Consider the following 17,343-nt stretch of genomic DNA (forward strand, 5'->3'; position numbering starts at 1 on the left):
GTACACTTTATCTTTAAGGTGGCAGCACGTACGCTTGGAGACCTGGTCCGTAAGCTGGGCGAACGCGTATTACCCGAAATTATTCCGATCTTAGAAGCTGGTTTAGGATCACCCGAGGCTGACCAACGCCAGGGTGTATGTATTGGTCTTTCAGAGATTATGGCATCTACTAGCAAGGATATGGTTCTTTGCTTTGCTGACAACCTTGTTCCTACTGTAAGGTAAGTTGTAGAATAATATTTTGTTTTCATTGTGATGAATGGTGATATAAATGATGTGAATGCCGTAGTGGGGGATAATGTTATAGAATAGTTGGAAAATTAAGTGGAGAGGTATGCAGTGAAAATTTAGGAATCTTTCCTCGGTATTTGTATGGAATTCATATTTCAACAATACTATCCTTAGACAACAACAAATCTTTTCTTAAATTTGATGTAATGATAAACTGGGAACTTATACTGATAGCTGAATTCTGAAATGCATAGTGGATATAAATGTCACTTATTATATTTGTGGATGGTGCCCCCTTTAGTTTTTGTATAATAGACAGTAGGATAAGATATAAGAATATTATAATACATTTTCATTACACAAGATTATTGCTGAATGTTAGGTGTAGAAATAATTTAAATACTAAGTACAGATTTTGCTCACTAGTTTGAATCATATGGGGTTGACCAACCACCATCAGTTACCCAAATTTTGTATGATGTGTACAAATTATGATTGTCCGGGAGAGTTGCTTGTGGCTTCCTGAAGCTTGCTTGTATCAAATACCATCACCAGGGAAGCCCCAGAGCCACACAGCTCCATACATCCCTCAACCCTCCTAGTCCTTGGGGGGGGGGGGGGGCACTATAGTGTTCATTACCTTTCCCACAAACATACGAGACAAACAACAGTAAACAATGCGACTGTAAACAAACAAACTTGCATTCATCAATAAATACTTAAATCCAAGACAACAGAGTCGTGTGTTATACATGTAAGAGTAGATTCCACTTGTCTTGCACAGAGGTGAGTAGTACCAGGATCCTGAGAGATGAACATTTACTCTGGGTGTGCAACAGTGATTTGCCAGCATTGATTATATTCAAATAACTCCTAGATACCATGACTTATGACTGGATACCATGACTTATTTCATTCATTTGAAAGCCTACCAGCCATCCAGGAAGAGTGGGAATACTAGTGGAGCAGAGGCTGTAGAAAACGCGCCGCTCTAGGGGTATCTTGTTTCAATTTTTTCGATGCACTCTGCTTCTCTACCTCTCGTACAGTGTACAAGTACAGTAATTGCTTCAATTTCAGGGTTATTTATGTTTCTATTTTCCACTTACGTTGTCTTGTCCCAATTCTCTGTTGAAAGTGGCTGTGCACCTTGTGTATTTTTCCCCCTCAATATTTTATATGTAATGAGAATATTCATACTGAACTTTCTCTTGTGTTATTAGCTTTAATTCCTTTAATCTGCCTTCTTATGACCTAGACCTTATTTCAGGCATTGTTGCAAATCCATCTACTTCAGTTTATTTGTTCTTGAAGTACAGATACCACTTGAATTGAACACTTGGTAGAGCACAATGAATTGGCTAGTGGATTAGATCTTAATACACTGATTGATCATAAATTTTCTCCTCACTACCTTGGTTCTCCGGGTAATTTGACCAACATCACGACAGTTATAATGTCCTTTTATAACTGTCATGATTTTGGACTTTAGATTACCGAGCTTAATGAGCAAGTTATTTATCAAGGCTTTACAACTACTTTGTATGCAAAATACTGAAACAACGTATCAATAAATAAATGTATTAGTAATGCATTAGTGAGTACATAAAAGTGCATGTTAGAAATTTTGAGTAATGTCATGTTTATGTAAAGGGGGTGTGAACGTATATGGAGAAACATTTATGTATGATTACACACTATTACACACAGAGATCACACTAACTCTAGACGCAGGTTCGAATCCTCGTCACGGACCTTGTGGATTTTGTTCATTTATGTGTGTGTGTGTGTGTGTAAAATTTTATATATGTACTGCAAGTGCCCGCGTTTTTGTACAAATGTGTGCAAGTGTGTAAAGGTGTAAGTTTTGAAGTTTGTGTGTAAAAGGCTTGAAGTAAAGATTTTTATAAAGATTTATATTTTTCCCCATACAGACGGGCTCTCTGTGATCCTCTGTCATCTGTTCGCCAAGCTGCTGCTCAGACTTTTGATTCCTTACATGGCACTGTTGGATTTCGAGCCCTGGAGGATATCTTGCCACCCCTTTTGGCTGAGCTAGAAAATGAAGATGAAACACGAGAATTTGCTTTGGATGGACTGAAGCAAGTCATGGCCATCAAAAGTAGAGTTGTCTTACCCTACCTTGTTCCTCAGGTACCATAGCTTACATCTTTATAATATACAGCATTGCACTAGGTTATTTCTTTTTTATTATTATGCACAAATATATTTCTCTTGCAATTTGCTTGAAATGTCATTTTTTATCATAATTTTTTAACATTATTATTTTTGGAGGTTTTCTCTCCAAGCTTTTTCATCACATTTATAACATCAATATTCATTCTCTCTACCTTTCTATCCAGTTTATTAGATTTCATACAAGACATGGTTCATTCATAGAGATTGGAAAAAAATGAAGTCTTGAAAGAACAGTACAAATCTATGGTGCTTGCTTGTGAGTACCAAGTGAGCAGATTCGAATCCTCCTCATGGCTTCACTGATTTTCTCATAATGCACAGTAGTCTGAAGGATATTACAATTCCTTACAAACTGATCACAAAGAGTAACAGTAATAAACAATGCACACAAAATCATCCAAACATAGTTACGTACTTGGTACTGCAGTGCACTGTTCACGCCTTCATGCTGTTTTTCATCTTCACATCAGACACAGCCAAGAGCAAACCACAGCTTTGTGTCCCCTTTTGCAGGCAAGTCAAGCCTGACCTCAGGCCGGGCTCTGGGAGTAGAAGAACTCCAGAAACACACTCCAGGTGACTGCAAAATCGGCATTAAAAATTGTTTTGGCAATGAACGCTGTGTAACTGTAAACGGATGCCAACAAAGCCATAGTTGGAAGCTAATAACACAATATCAAAAGTAACATTCTAGCTACAGAACTTTGCTTAAATACAGAGAAAATTAAGAACGTAAAATGCATGCAGGATACAAAACAATCGGCTCTTATAAAATGGAAAGAGCATGTAAAGACTCTCGTAATAATTATGTTTAATGACGTGGTGCTCGATGAACATTACAAAACAAACTTGCAACATCTAGGAAAGTGAGAAGGTGACCGAGACCCTTCAATATTAGGAGTGCCGTTTAAACTTTAAAAGTCCCACTGCTAAAACTACCATGCAAGAGATTGTGGTAGGTTTAGGTTTTAAAGTGCCATAATGCTTTCACCAGGGGTTGCACAAATATGCACTTACTGTATCTGTGACAAACAAAAATAGCTGACAAGCATGAAAATCAATTTGATCTGCTTTGTGTATTAGAAAAATGTGTTTGTTAGTAACTTACAGAAGTATTCAAGTGGCATTTTTGTTTGATTAAGCCAACATTTGTTAAGCACTTCATGGCAAAACAGGCTATAGTATATATAGGTAGTTATTATTGTGCCTAATAATTTATATAAAATGTGTGGTACTTGACAGTTGACCACGCCACCAGTAAACACCCAAGCCCTGTGCATCCTTGCATCAGTGGCTGGTGACACCCTAACGCGACACCTCAGCAAAATTCTAGTTGCCTTGCTGGGAGCCTTGAGTGATACAGCCGGCACTCCAGAACACGATGAAGCTCTCAGCCATTGCCAGGGTGTTGTTCTTGCTGTTACCGACGAGGCCGGAGTAACAACAATCGTTGATGAACTCCTTCAGCATTCCAAGTAGGTTTTCTTCTTAGCAATTCTGTAAAGTATACACTTTAGATAAAGCCTGTTTTTTTTTTTGTTTTTTTAAAGAACAAATGAAAGCATGTCAGGTACTTGTTGTGTGGTGTGAAAAATCCTTTAATTTTCATTGAAATATTTCACACTATATTACTTACTATGTTTGATCCTGTTACTGTATTTTTTCTTAATAGATGTTGCCAGATTTAAGGAATGTTCTATTTGCTTTTCAATGGTTTGTATGTAAACATTCTTCATGTAGATATTACGGTTTCCCATGACTATGCAATGTTTTATGTTTAAAAGTATGGTTTCTGTTTACATTTTAGGGGCAGTAATCTAGGAGTAGCTCAAGCAGCTGTAGCTTTGTTGTTAGCCTTTTGCTCTAACACCCGGGCTGACTACAGTGACTATGTACCCCAGTTGTTACGGGGCCTGATCCACCTTTTCACTCACAAGGATGAAGAAATACTCAAGACCTCGTGGCTTGCATTAAATGCTGTTACTAAGGTATGTTAAAAATATAGTACATGTACTCAATTTTAGGGTTTTATATATATATTTTTCTGGGGTCTCCCACTCAGTCACTCCTTAAGCCATTTAGGCAAGCTCCTACTCTGTTTAGGAGAAGATCTACTGCAGTAAGGGCTGCTTGGTATTCTGCAGCAAGGAATTTGTCTAACTTGTTATTGTTGATGTCATACTGGTGCTAGGAAGACACTGATAAATACCTTGCTTGCACAAATGTAAGACATATATTTCAGGGCATTGTCATCTCTCGGCAAGAACATTACATGATGTTTGTACTTTTAAAGCTTACTGGAGAGGAAGGAGTACTAAGCTGTATTCTTCCCCCTCTCCTCCCCTCTCTCTGTCTTCCCCTCTCATATCTTTCTCCTCCAACATCCCTCCTTTCTCCCTCTTCTCTACTCTTCCTTGCTCTCCCAATATCTTTCCTCTCCCATCGCTTCACCTTTCACCTCCCTCACTCTCTCCACCTTTCTCACTTTCCTTTGCTAAATTGCAATTACAAGTTATGGAAATACAGTACCAGTTTTGAATATTTTGAATTGTGCTTAAATTTAGCTTTGAATGTTTTACAGAGCTTAGATGCTGCAGATCAACGATCACTAGTGGCTGATGTTCGCCAAGCAGTAAAGTTTGCTGCGTCTGACTTAAAAGGAGATGATTTGATGCCTGGCTTCTGTCTTCCAAAAGGTAATAAATTACGCTTTCTCTATTTGTTAATTACTCTTAGCTTATGTCATAGTGGTTATTGTATTAACCTAATAATCCCAAGACTTCTAATTCAGTTCCAGCAGAGGCAGTGTCATTTCAAATTTGGTTGATGGTAGCTTCAGGAGTTTAGCTAAAGTTCAGCTTCTACTGGCTTGTCCTCCTAAAGTCAACTCATATGAGGGAATTATACTTTTCTATTGTAGTGTGTTGTGATGAACCCATGCCCTTAAATAGGCTGACTCGAAAAGCAGATCCAGCACTTGCACTGAGGTCATAGTGAGCAACGTGCTTTCCTAGTAATTAAAAGAATTTATAATCTCTCTTTATATTATAAATGAAGGTGGTGGTGATTAATAACACTATTATATAGTATGACTTTTTTTTTAACACTGTTTGAATTTGATTAATTCTGCTGTACAGTATTATAGTTTGAATTTAATTTACAGGTATCCAGCCCATTTTACCCATTTTCCGTGAAGCTGTATTGAATGGCGAACCCGAGTTAAAGGAGGCTGCTTCCAATGGCCTTACTGAAGTTATCCGTCTCACCAGTTCTGAAGCTCTTAAACCTTCCGTTGTACATGTCACGGGACCACTTATTCGTATCTTGGGTGATAGATTTGCTTGGAATGTCAAAGTGGCTGTTCTCGATACTTTGGCACTCCTGTTAGCCAAGGTGAGTGAGTGGAGTTAATATCTTGTAGATTTAAAAAATATAATGGGAGAGAAAGATTTATAAATCATGTTCCCCCTTAATGCTGCCTGAGACAGCAAAAGGTACAAAACATTATCACACATTAGGCTAGACATGCAGAAAGTTCGTGTTATTTCCCCTTGAGTTTCCCCATCTTTTGTAACATTACAATTGTTTTTAGTGAAGAATTTTTCTCCTTTCTTCCCATCTCTATTAGACTGGTGTTATGCTGAAACCATTCCTGCCACAACTGCAGACAACCTTTGTGAAAGCCGTGCACGACCCTCACCGAGGCGTAAGGTTGAGAGCCGGCGCAGCTTTGGCTCATCTCATCACAATTCACACTAAACCAGATCCACTTTTTACTGAACTTCATAATGCTGTGAAGGTTGCAGATGATACATCCATCAGGTAATTTCTTAGTATAAATTGTGTCTACTATCTGTTGTTTAATGTACAGTATGTTATCTCGATTCTCTGGACATGTACAGTACTCATAAGTATGCATCCCCTCTGTTCGAGGTGGTCCGTACTTATGATCCAACCACTTGGGCTGGACGGTAGAGCGACGGTCTCGCTTCATGCAGGTCGGCGTTCAATCCCCGACCGTCCAAGTGGTTGGGCACCTTCCCTTCCCCGCCCAAAATCCCAAATCCTTATTCTGATCCCCTTCCAAGTGCTATATAGTCATAATGGCTTGGCGCTTTCTCCTGATAATTCCATTCCATTCCGTACTTATGATAAACAAAAATTATAGTCTTACGGGTGTAAGATTGTGGAGAGAAGTATGTGCCAGGTACATGACATTATGGTGTGTGCTACCTCCCTGGAGCCACACAACTTTGTGATCATGAGGATGAAGCTCGTAGAACATCTACTGAGAAGCTTTGTAACACCACCAGTATGGGTTCATGGATGGTAAATTGTGCCTCACAGGTTTATCAGAATTGAGGGGACCAGGTTCTGGCTTGTGGTCCCCGGTAGGCTCAGAACTCCAGTGATCCCAAACTAATAAAGCACACATCAGTTCATCAGCTTCAGGAAGCCTCCGGGGCTACCCCCCTCCCCAGAAAAGGTCATTTCATTACATTCAACACTGGCCCTTTTTTATCTGTTGTTAAGGAGTTTTAAGATAGCTTTTTGCTAAACTTCATTGTAGGCATACTACATGTAAAAGATACTGATACTTAGTTTTCTATATTAAATCTCTCTCTTCCCTAGGGACACAATGATCCAAGCCTTGAGATGTGTAGTAGAACCAGCTGGAAATAAGATGAGTGACAGTGTTCGACGCGGTTTGGTTACGACACTTGTGGGTCTTCTCACACACGATGATGATTCTACCCGCCTCTGTGCCGCCGGAGCCTTGGGAGTGCTATTGCCATGGTTACCTGCAGATGAGTTGCGCTCAGTTCTCACTCAACATGTTTTAGGTGAGAAAGAGCTTTTTAAACTATCATATTTGACTGCTTTCTGTGAGAAGATGTGCTAGGGGTGAAGAAAAATATGCACAGTAAGGGAAAATGACATTCTAACATTATTCATTCTAAATGACATTCTTTCAAGTGGTCCTGCAGGGTCTTTATAGGTGGTTGGGAATCTGTGGAATACTCATTTCAGTCAAGGAACTATCAGTTCTATTGGGAACTATCAGTTTGTTGCCTGGCCAGCTGCTTCAACCACCACTAGGCCCCAACACTGCTCTTCATTTAGTTCCAGGAACCCTAGGCCTCTTGGGTTCATGGAACTTTCTGGATGCTTTCCTGGTGAAATGGTGGAATATTATTTGCACCCTGTACGAGCTACTTTCTTTAGGCCAAAAGATCTGCAGCTTTTTTCATTCTTGTGCTTTTTCAAACACGCTTGTTCGAGGGATCACATTAAGAGAATTATTATTGCAGCCTCTCGGCCCATTCATTCCTCACGAATATTTTGTAGTATTTTGTTCACTTTTCGATTGTATTCCTGCATCATTTTATCTCGGAAGCATCCTGAACTTTATTTAAAATATGAACAGTAATTTATTATACATGGAGAACAGGTATTTTATTTAAGTGTGAAAAGGTGAATTTTTTTTCTCAAACATAATTGATTTTTACTACCTGCTTGACGTTGCATTTCTGGTAAACCACAGAGTAAACTCATACTGAGCAAAATTCCCGCCTTTCATAGATCAATGATAGACGATTCTGTACTGTTAGAGGGGTTGGCGATTCCTTCATGTGATTGATTAGTTGTGGCTTATTCATGAACTTTTCATTGAGGTTAATATTAATAAAATCTTTATTTTAATATTAATGTAAAATATTTATTTTTCAGAGGATAATTCTAATTCAGATTGGACTCTTCGCCACGGAAGATCGGCAGCATTGTTCTCGGCTTTGAAATCTGCACCTTCCAAGGTTCTAGAGGTGGCTACACCAGATCAGATATCTTCAACACTTCTGTCTTACCTGTCCTCTGATCGTTTGGCCTTGGTGGAGAATGCCATGTCTGGTGTTTCTTTCTTCATTAGTTATCAACTTCTCAATGGTGGTTCTGTGCCTATACCTCTTATTCAAACCTTTGCTAAGGTGAGTTGATACACTTTTTCATATAACAATTAAATATTGTTGGTAGGGATATCTTATGGTTTTCATTGGATTCATATTTCAGTGCCTGTGCAATATCTAGAAATTGCCTTTGTGTAATTGCTTGAAGTTATCGAAAATTATGTATCATTTTTAGTACAATTGAGGTTTTTGTCTGTTGGTAAAAATGTTATTAAACATGCGGTTTTGCGTGCAAACCTCATACTGTTTATTTTATATTCTTAATCATCCATCAATAAGAAACTAGGAAAGACAAAATAAAGGTAAACTATATTAAATACTATATGTATGCTCTTACTCTAGCATAAAAACATAATGCACCTTTCACTTATTTCAACAGCTTATCAACCACAGTAGTAATGAAGTGAAACAAAGCATGTGCCGAGCTTGTCAGTATGCTGCAGAGTCATTAGCAATTTCAAATGGCTCACTTTTGCCCATTGAAATAGCTCGCCCTCTTATACCGATGTTGGTGAATGGAACTAAGGAAAAGAATCAAGTGGTGCGGTCAAATGCAGAAATGGCTCTGATTGCGTTGCTTCAGCTAAAGGAAGGGGACCAAGGAATGCAGGTATAGTAATATTGTTTAGGCTACTTGATAAGTGTTTGTATAATTGATGACAAGGAAACATGAGTTCCCTATTCCAACCAATTCAAGGGCTCGGGGAGTAGAAGACCTCCCAAAACCCCCTCCAGGTATGCCTTAGGCATGAGTGGAACCTGTGCATGTAGTTGAGATGTAGAGATGCTAGGTAGTTCTTGTTCACTGCACAAGTGGTCAGCAAGTGGAATGCATTAAAGGACGAGATTGTTCAAGTCAGTTCCATCCACATGATGAAAACATTGATATTGAAAGAGACAATTAGTGTGCCATGTATAAACAGCTAGTGTGTGGGCTAAGGGCGCCTGACAGGCGAGTGGACAGTGCTTCGGATTCGTAGTCCTGAGGTTCCAGGTTCAATTCCCAGTGGAGGCGGAGACAAATCGGCAAAATGTTTGTCACCCTGATGGCCCTGTTCACCTAGCAGTAAATTGGTACCTAGGGAGTTAGACAGCTTCTATGGGGTGTGTAACAAAAAGGAGGCCTGGTCGAGGACCGGGCCGCGGGGACGCTAAGCCCCGAAATCATCTCAAGATAACCTCAAGATAATCAAGACATAAAGAGCTAGTTAGATTTCACCTCCCTTGTTCACTGATAGGTAAGCACAAGACTAATGTTTATATTAAAATTATGCAAGTCAAACACATTTCAATGGTAAAGCATACAATTAAGCAGTGGTAACAAAGGGGAGCATAATATTTGTACTTTCTCTACTTTATATGATGAATTTATATTATTTATTGCAGTTTAAATATTTTCTTCAGCTTTAGAAATTTAACAAATATTTTTAATATAAATTATCCTTTTAGATATAGTGTTGTGTAGGTTGAAATGGGGCTGGCAGTTTCGCATCTTATAAATATCATCGGTTGTGTTGAATTTAGCCTCGTATTCATACAATGAACTTGCCATCATATACAACACACGACAATGTATGGATGACTGGAATATGATATGCGAGGGTTACTAGTGTACCGTTCTCTCGTGATGTATAGTAAGATGTTGGAGCTAAATTAGCTCTACGTGCAGGTGGCCAAGTATGGGTTTAATATATTTTGCAATTTTCAGATTATGTACTTCATTATTTTTCAATTTATTGATTTGTAGGTAATGGTGGCTGCATTGGAAGGTGGTGGGAGAGATTCTCTTAATGAAGTTATCAACAAATCTCTGCGCCGCTCAACATACATACCTGTGACGCCTGCTGAAATTGACTTGACTCTTCTCACCTGATTCGTCAGTTTTGTAATAAAAGAGAAGCTTCTGCTAGTGATTATTACATGTTCATTGAAGAAAAACACTTGTAATTAGAAGAGGCATTCATGCTCGTCAACTCTGAATGCACTTATTCTTATTGGTGCTCTCAACATTGGTTTTGGATTTGTGTGTTCCACACCACACTTGTTCCCTTCGTCCATTTTCAGTGTTACTTTCTAAAAGGGTGTAACCCAGTTATATAAATAAATACATTAATTTATCACTAGGCATTTGATTATTTTATATTTGTCACAATTTTTTGTGATCATCAGTTCTGTTGTGTTTTGACCAACTTTCTAAATTAGGATTTTTTATTCTATTTACATACGTTTATTAATATTGAAAAAGAATATTTTCGTTACCTTTGAAGGACACTACCGGAAATGTGATCTGGTATAAATTTTTTGTGTGCATGCACATAAAGTATGATGACAACTGTAGTTGCAGCCATATTATGCTGTCCACTCTAGTAATATGTTCATTCTGCCCTCATTTCGGTCATTATGGTGTTGACATCCCACATGCATTGCCTTGATTTGTTACCCCTTCTTTATTTGTCTGTGTATGTGGGTATGTATTTCCCAGGAGTATTTATAAACCGGTTCTATTACTATTCAATTCATGTTTGCACACACATTACAATTTTGAGAATGCATACATCAACCATCAAATAATAATAATTAAAATATTGTTTAAAGTATTACGATATATTGCCAGAGTAATTTTTGTACTACATGATAGTCCTTATACTTGCCATTAGTGTTTATTTTGCTGTGACAACACTGAACATAATAATTAATGAAGGCATCACTCGAGATAAACACCTGTTCACTCATCTTTAGTATTGTGAGGGCTACTTAAACCAAAATAATGTTTATTGTTTGTGTGTACTTGCACACATTCTCATATGCACACACCAACACATTCTATTCTAACCTATACTTCTGTAATTAAATCTTTCACATTTATAATATCTATTACAGTACTTATGTTAGGGGGTAAAATAACTTTGCAAGAAACTGATGCAAAATCACTGCCTGTTAACCAAACTGGGCCTTGCTTACTAGCCCAAATAGTGCAGTTCTGGCTTGTATGTTATGTAACCTTGTACGCATAATGCACATAATAGCCAAACCTCCAAACTATTAGCCCCTCCAAGGGGCTAATAAGCAACGACGAGCCTAACATAAAAAATTTGCTCTACCTATTTTTAAATACTGTTAAGGTGTCTCTTATTTTATTTGCTTAGTACTGTACATTGAAAAAATTATTTATTAACTTTGCATAGCTTTGCTATGTTAGGTAGTCAAGATTGATTGGTATAGATAGGTTTGATCAAGTTAACAATTTTGTTTTACTTCTTATAGGATATTTGCATCTTTCACTAAATTGTAATATTATTTACAAAATCTTTTGATAACTTGAAAAAGTTTTGAGTTAGCCAACTGGCATTGAGATGTGTGTGTAAAGTGCATGCATGCCTGCTCACTTCTTCATTTGTTCACACAGTTTTTATTCGACATACATATTTATTCACATTGATAAATAGTTTTTTTTCCACAGCAAATGACATGTTCAAGGGAAAACAATTATCACGATGGCAGTATTGAAAGTAATTTTTTTCTCTGGGAAACACTTTTGTTTCTTTTTGTTTTCCTAAATATATGTAAGGGCTTTTATTTAAACTGCCAAATTTCAACATATTTTTGCTTATACCACATTGTAATATTTTAGGTATAATACAATCAAATAGCAAGGATCTCTTACTAGCAAGGTGAAGATAAAAAAAACATTTCCTTTTTTTATAACAAGACAAAAGAGGTTTCTTAGATAAATAAAATTATCTATTTACACTTTTTTTTACTGTCCTACATAATGCAATATGTGTTTAAACCATTAACTACAGCATTTGCTAATTACTAAGGGGGAGGATCAGAAGCTTTGAGAGGTACCAGCTAGATCTTGAGATGCAACGGAATGAAAGACAACAAACTGGAGAAGTTGAAGCTGGTAAATAATGATGAATAAACGAGACTATGGTCTTGCCGGGGGCCGAGCGGACAGCACGCTGGACTTGTGATCCTGTGGTCCTGGGTTCGATCCCAGGCACCGGCGAGAAACAATGGGCAGAGTTTTTCACCCTATGCCCATGTTACCTAGGAGTAAAATAGGTACCTGGGTTTAGTCAGCTGTCACGGGCTGCTTCCTGGGTGTGAAGGCCTGGTCGAGGACCGGGCCGCGGGGACACTAAAGCCCCGAAATCATCTCAAGATTGCCCGCCCACCCAGGGACTGGGGATGTGGCACCAAGATCTTGCCCACCTTACCCGGCAGACAACAGGCTTACACACATAATGACAAGATGGCCACACAGCAGAGGGTAGATCGGCACTCATTATACAATGGGTGACGGGACAATACAGAGCTGTACAGTATTGTTCAGTACAATGTACAGAACTACAAAACAGCACTACAGTATAGTACTGTGCAGTATAGCACTTCAGTACAGAACTGTACAATACAGTACTGTAAATCACTGTACAGTATGTAACAAGAGAGTAGTACAACATGAACAACCCACAGGCGCGGCGGCAGACTGGAAAAGTTACACCTCTGTACAAGTTAACCATGGGGGGGGGGGGCAGGTCAACGGTCACAGTCACGAGGTCAGAGTTGATGCCGTCATGATATTCTACAGGGATTAACTACTCCACATCAAGTGCAAACCCTCATGTTCAGCTGGGGAGCAGGAGATCATGGAAGAGGAACAGTATAGTGGGTGAAGCCCAGTCGGATGGTGTGAGTGGACTCTAGGAGGGACCATCATCTCTAAGAGAACTTTGGAACACCATACGAGTAAGTACGGCTCTCTTGAACTAAAGCGCCTCATTCAGTGCTCTTTGCCTCTGGTAGGGAAAATAGGGAAGTGTCTAATTATTTCAAATAGTCATATATTGTCAAGTGTTATTAAATGTGTATTAATGGTTCCTTGTCTTGGTGATATTGGGCCTACCGTTCCCTTTGCCCTAGTGTCCGTAATTATCCAGTACTCCTCTCCCGTCCGTCCCTTGTTGAGGTGTTATAGTATTGGGTGTCCTGCCTTATTCTTGTGTACTTTATAGTTCCCAAGTGGTCAGGATCCTGTACCATTCAATTGTACCCTACACCTGTCCTGGTAGGTTTATATCATCTGCAAGGCCTACGAATCTCACTCCGGTCCCCTGTCTGGTAACTCACGGTGGTGGCAGCGTTACTTGGTAACTCATACGAAGGCTGTGACTACGAATATTTCTATCTTTCTATCTCACTCCCTCGTTCTCACACACTCACACTCTCTCCCACACAAAGAGCCAGAGCTCAACCCCCGCAAACACAACTAGGTGAGTACACACTCTCACTCTCTCCCTCCCTACCTCCCTCCCCCTCCCCCCCCCCCTCCCCCCTCCCCCCTCCCCCCTCCCCCTCTCCCCCTCCTTTCCTTTGTTTACTGGTTTACGTCCTCGTATGACGGCCCGAGTGTTAACATCTTACATGATCGGTAGAGCATCCGTTATTACCATAGAAGGAGCAGAGATTGCACGGTTATTTCAGTGGTAGTAGCGGGGTGCGCGGTCGAGATATTACAAGTATTGTTCAGTACATCACTGTACAGTACAGCACTGTAGAGAAATGTACAATACAGCACTACAGGACAGAACTGTACAATACAGCACTGTACAGTACAGCACAGCACTATACAACACTACAGCATTGTACAGTCCTGTTCAGCACTGTACAGTACAGTTCGGCATTGTACAGTACAACACTACAATACAGCACTGACCAGTACAGTACAACACTACAATACAGCACTGATCAGTACAGTACAACACTACAATACAGCACTGACCAGTACAGTACAACACTACAGTACTGTACAGCACAATACAGAACAGCAGGGGGTCGGTAGACAGGTGGCACGGAGAGAGAAGGCGCCGTGAAGGTTTACGAGAGGTCGTCCTCCAGCCCCCGGTCTCGTATATACCACTTGACCGCCAAGTTATTCGACTGAGCTTGAGGAAGAGGTAAGAAATGGCGGACTTATCGAGGGAAATTCGTGGCGTCTCTTACTGCGAGTGGAAATGGATTGTTCAATTGAAAAGACGATATCGATAATCTCTCATAAATTCATAGCGTCCAAGGATAAATGTTGGAGACAGGAGAAGCGACGGGACAGATGGACGGTCATGGGAATAACTGATATAGAAGACAGGAAGTTCATATCGAATGAAGAAAATGAAATTTTGAAATGGAAAACGTTAGCTGGGATGGAGGAAAAGGTGTGGGAGAAGGGACTTATGTGATGTAGGTGAGGAAAGGTATATCTTGAGGTTATCTTGAGATGATTTCGGGACTTTTTTTTTAGTGTCCCCGCGGCCCGGTCCTCGACCAGGCCTCCACCCCAAGGAAGCAGTCCGTGACAGCTGACTAACACCCAGATACCTATTTTACTGCTAGGTAACAGGGGCATAGGGGAAAGAAACTCTGCCCATTGTTTCTCGCCGGCGCCTTGGATCGAACCCGGGGCCACAGGATCATAAGTCCAGTGTGCTGTCCGCTCGGCCGACCGGCTCCCTTTATGCTGAGGGAAGAGTTAGTGTGGGTTAGGGAAAGATGCAGTGTGATAGAAATAAAAAATTGCATTTCTGAGGAAAGGTTAATGCTGTGACAGAGGTGATAACTGAGTATTTAAACAGGAGGATGAGTTGATGTAGACCGCCTGAACTGTATAACTTGTACCACTATGTGAGTAGAGTTTGTAAACAATACCTTGTGGGGACTGTGAAATGATTCACTAATATTACGGCTTCTGTCTGTTTTGTTGCTCCACCGTCATTATCACTGTACCAGACGGGGGTTGGATTGCCTGTCAAATGACTCGTCAGTAGTACTGTTCACCCGTATATCTGTCAGTACCAGTCGTGTGCAAACTGACGAACAGTTCGCTTATAAATAAATGACGAATAAAGACAGTAAGTGGTCCTCGCTGTCTATGGGGCCAAGTCAGGCGTAAGACCATGCCAACTTGCCCTGACTGGTTCAACAAGTGACATTACCCCTGCGCCACCAGGCACTGAACACTCACCAGCAGTAAGGATACTCGTTCCTTAAGTCCCTTTCTCCAAAGTTTCGAGTTCCAAGCGTAAGAGTTGATGCTAAAGTTCGCCGATTTCAGAGTTTTTGTGTAAAGTCAATATGGAAGCGAGGACCCTTGAGCAAACTCTCTCAGCTGAAATTGTCTGTAGATTCGAGTTAGTCTTCTTCATTTAACAGGAAAAACTGCTAAATTTTAAATTCCTTTTTAATCAAGCGAGAAATTTACAAGACGAAACTGCTCTCATGAAAAGTTATAACGCCTTTGTTATTATCAGCTAGTAGGGAACCCCCCACCCTGGGGGTGTGCTCGTCACTCTTACACACCCTGGGAGTGTGCTCGTCCCTCTCCCACACCCTGGGAGTGTGCTCGTTACTCTTACACACCCTGGGAGTGTGCTCGTTACTCTTACACACCCTGGGAGTGTGCTCGTTACTCTTACACACCCTGGGAGTGTGCTCGATACTCTTACACACCCTGGGAGTGTGCTCGTTACTCTTACACACCCTGGGAGTGTGCTCGATACTCTTACACACCCTGGGAGTGTGCTCGTTACTCTTACACACCCTGGGAGTGTGCTCGTTACTCTTACACACCCTGGGAGTGTGCTCGATACTCTTACACACCCTGGGAGTGTGCTCGTTACTCTCCCACACCCTGGGAGTGTGCTCGTTACTCTTACACACCCTGGGAGTGTGCTCGTTACTCTTACACACCCTGGGAGTGTGCTCGTCCCCCTCCCACAGCCTGGGAGTGTGCTCGTTACTCTTACACACCCTGGGAGTGTGCTCGTTACTCTCTCACACCCTGGGAGAGTCCTTGTCACTTAACAGACGTACCTTCTCTCTCTCTCTCTCACACACATACACAATCAGTTGATTGATAGTTGAGAGGCGGGACCAATGAGCCAGAGCTCAACCCCCCCCCCGCAATCACAACTAGGCGACTACACACACGAACACAAATAGTAAATACACACCCAGAACCGCCGGTGCTCGGTTTAGAGAAATATAACTTTCCGGTGAGTGACAGTTGGAGTAGGGACAAGAACCAGGCTTACGAGACTGAGAGGATTGTGCTCGACAAGTACAAATTTGAAGGAAATTCAAATTTAACACTGAGCGGTCGGCTCTATTCACAGCTGTTGAATACTAAGTTGCATTTGCAAGTGGCAATTCTCTGGCGACTATTCCCCGTTTCAGGAATCACATCAAATAAATACAAGAGCAGAGAAATTGTGTCAATTTTTGTGAATATTATTCAGTCTCTGACGACGCTGTTTTTGACTAAAAAACTGCATTTTCATTTTAATATACCCATGTTGAAAACTTTACCAGGCAGAGAAAAGTCACTCGAGTAGCTTTCATTTACTTGCACTTTTACAAAGCTAATAGGGAACCTGTCTTATAAAAAACTAATATATTTTGGAATCAAGAGGAGACTGATAACATGGAAAAGAGAATACACGAGAAATAGATCTGCTTTGGTCCTCTTCAAAGAAGTGAATGGTACAGTGTTTAGCCCCACACTTTTCCTCGTTCTGTTGCGTAAATTACTAATCAATACCTACTCAAGAACGAGCCGTTCCTTTGATCTACCTCAATGGCGGCCATTGGGTCGCGATAATGCCGTCAAACATACCTCTTCAACGACTCTCATTCATACGACGACTTTCAAACCTATCGCCATAGATCACAGGGAAATATATAGTTTTTCGTCGTAGAGTGACCGGCTTAAGACACTTTGGCCGGTGTTGGCCTTTGGGCCTATTAACCGCTGGAGGGGGGTAGAAATAGCCTAAGCTACTCTATCCCTTTGAGATGCATTTCTTTCTTATCTCAATAAACATACTTGAACTTGAATTAACCGCTGGTGAAGTGTTAAGATCACCTCTTACACCTGACTGACTGTACCCATGTT

The 17,343-nt window shown here is 40.5% G+C and overlaps 1 protein-coding gene across 1 annotated transcript in view; it reads left to right on the plus strand.

Moving 5' to 3' along the window:
• The window catches only part of l(3)80Fj (lethal (3) 80Fj), a 50,894-nt gene extending 38,753 nt beyond the window's left edge, over window positions 1–12,141 (plus strand). Inside the window, exons 34-44 of the mRNA XM_045746717.2 lie at window positions 19–221; window positions 2,166–2,385; window positions 3,673–3,905; window positions 4,238–4,418; window positions 5,012–5,126; window positions 5,594–5,823; window positions 6,059–6,252; window positions 7,063–7,274; window positions 8,161–8,414; window positions 8,773–9,003; window positions 10,141–12,141. Coding sequence (XP_045602673.1) covers window positions 19–221; window positions 2,166–2,385; window positions 3,673–3,905; window positions 4,238–4,418; window positions 5,012–5,126; window positions 5,594–5,823; window positions 6,059–6,252; window positions 7,063–7,274; window positions 8,161–8,414; window positions 8,773–9,003; window positions 10,141–10,266 — 2,199 coding nt within the window. The 3' untranslated portion in view covers window positions 10,267–12,141. The remainder of the gene's footprint in view (window positions 1–18; window positions 222–2,165; window positions 2,386–3,672; window positions 3,906–4,237; window positions 4,419–5,011; window positions 5,127–5,593; window positions 5,824–6,058; window positions 6,253–7,062; window positions 7,275–8,160; window positions 8,415–8,772; window positions 9,004–10,140) is intronic.
• The last annotated feature ends 5,202 nt before the right edge of the window (window positions 12,142–17,343 follow it).

The sequence above is a fragment of the Procambarus clarkii genome, chromosome 3 (genome assembly GCF_040958095.1).
Source record: "Procambarus clarkii isolate CNS0578487 chromosome 3, FALCON_Pclarkii_2.0, whole genome shotgun sequence".
Lineage (NCBI taxonomy): Eukaryota > Metazoa > Arthropoda > Malacostraca > Decapoda > Cambaridae > Procambarus > Procambarus clarkii.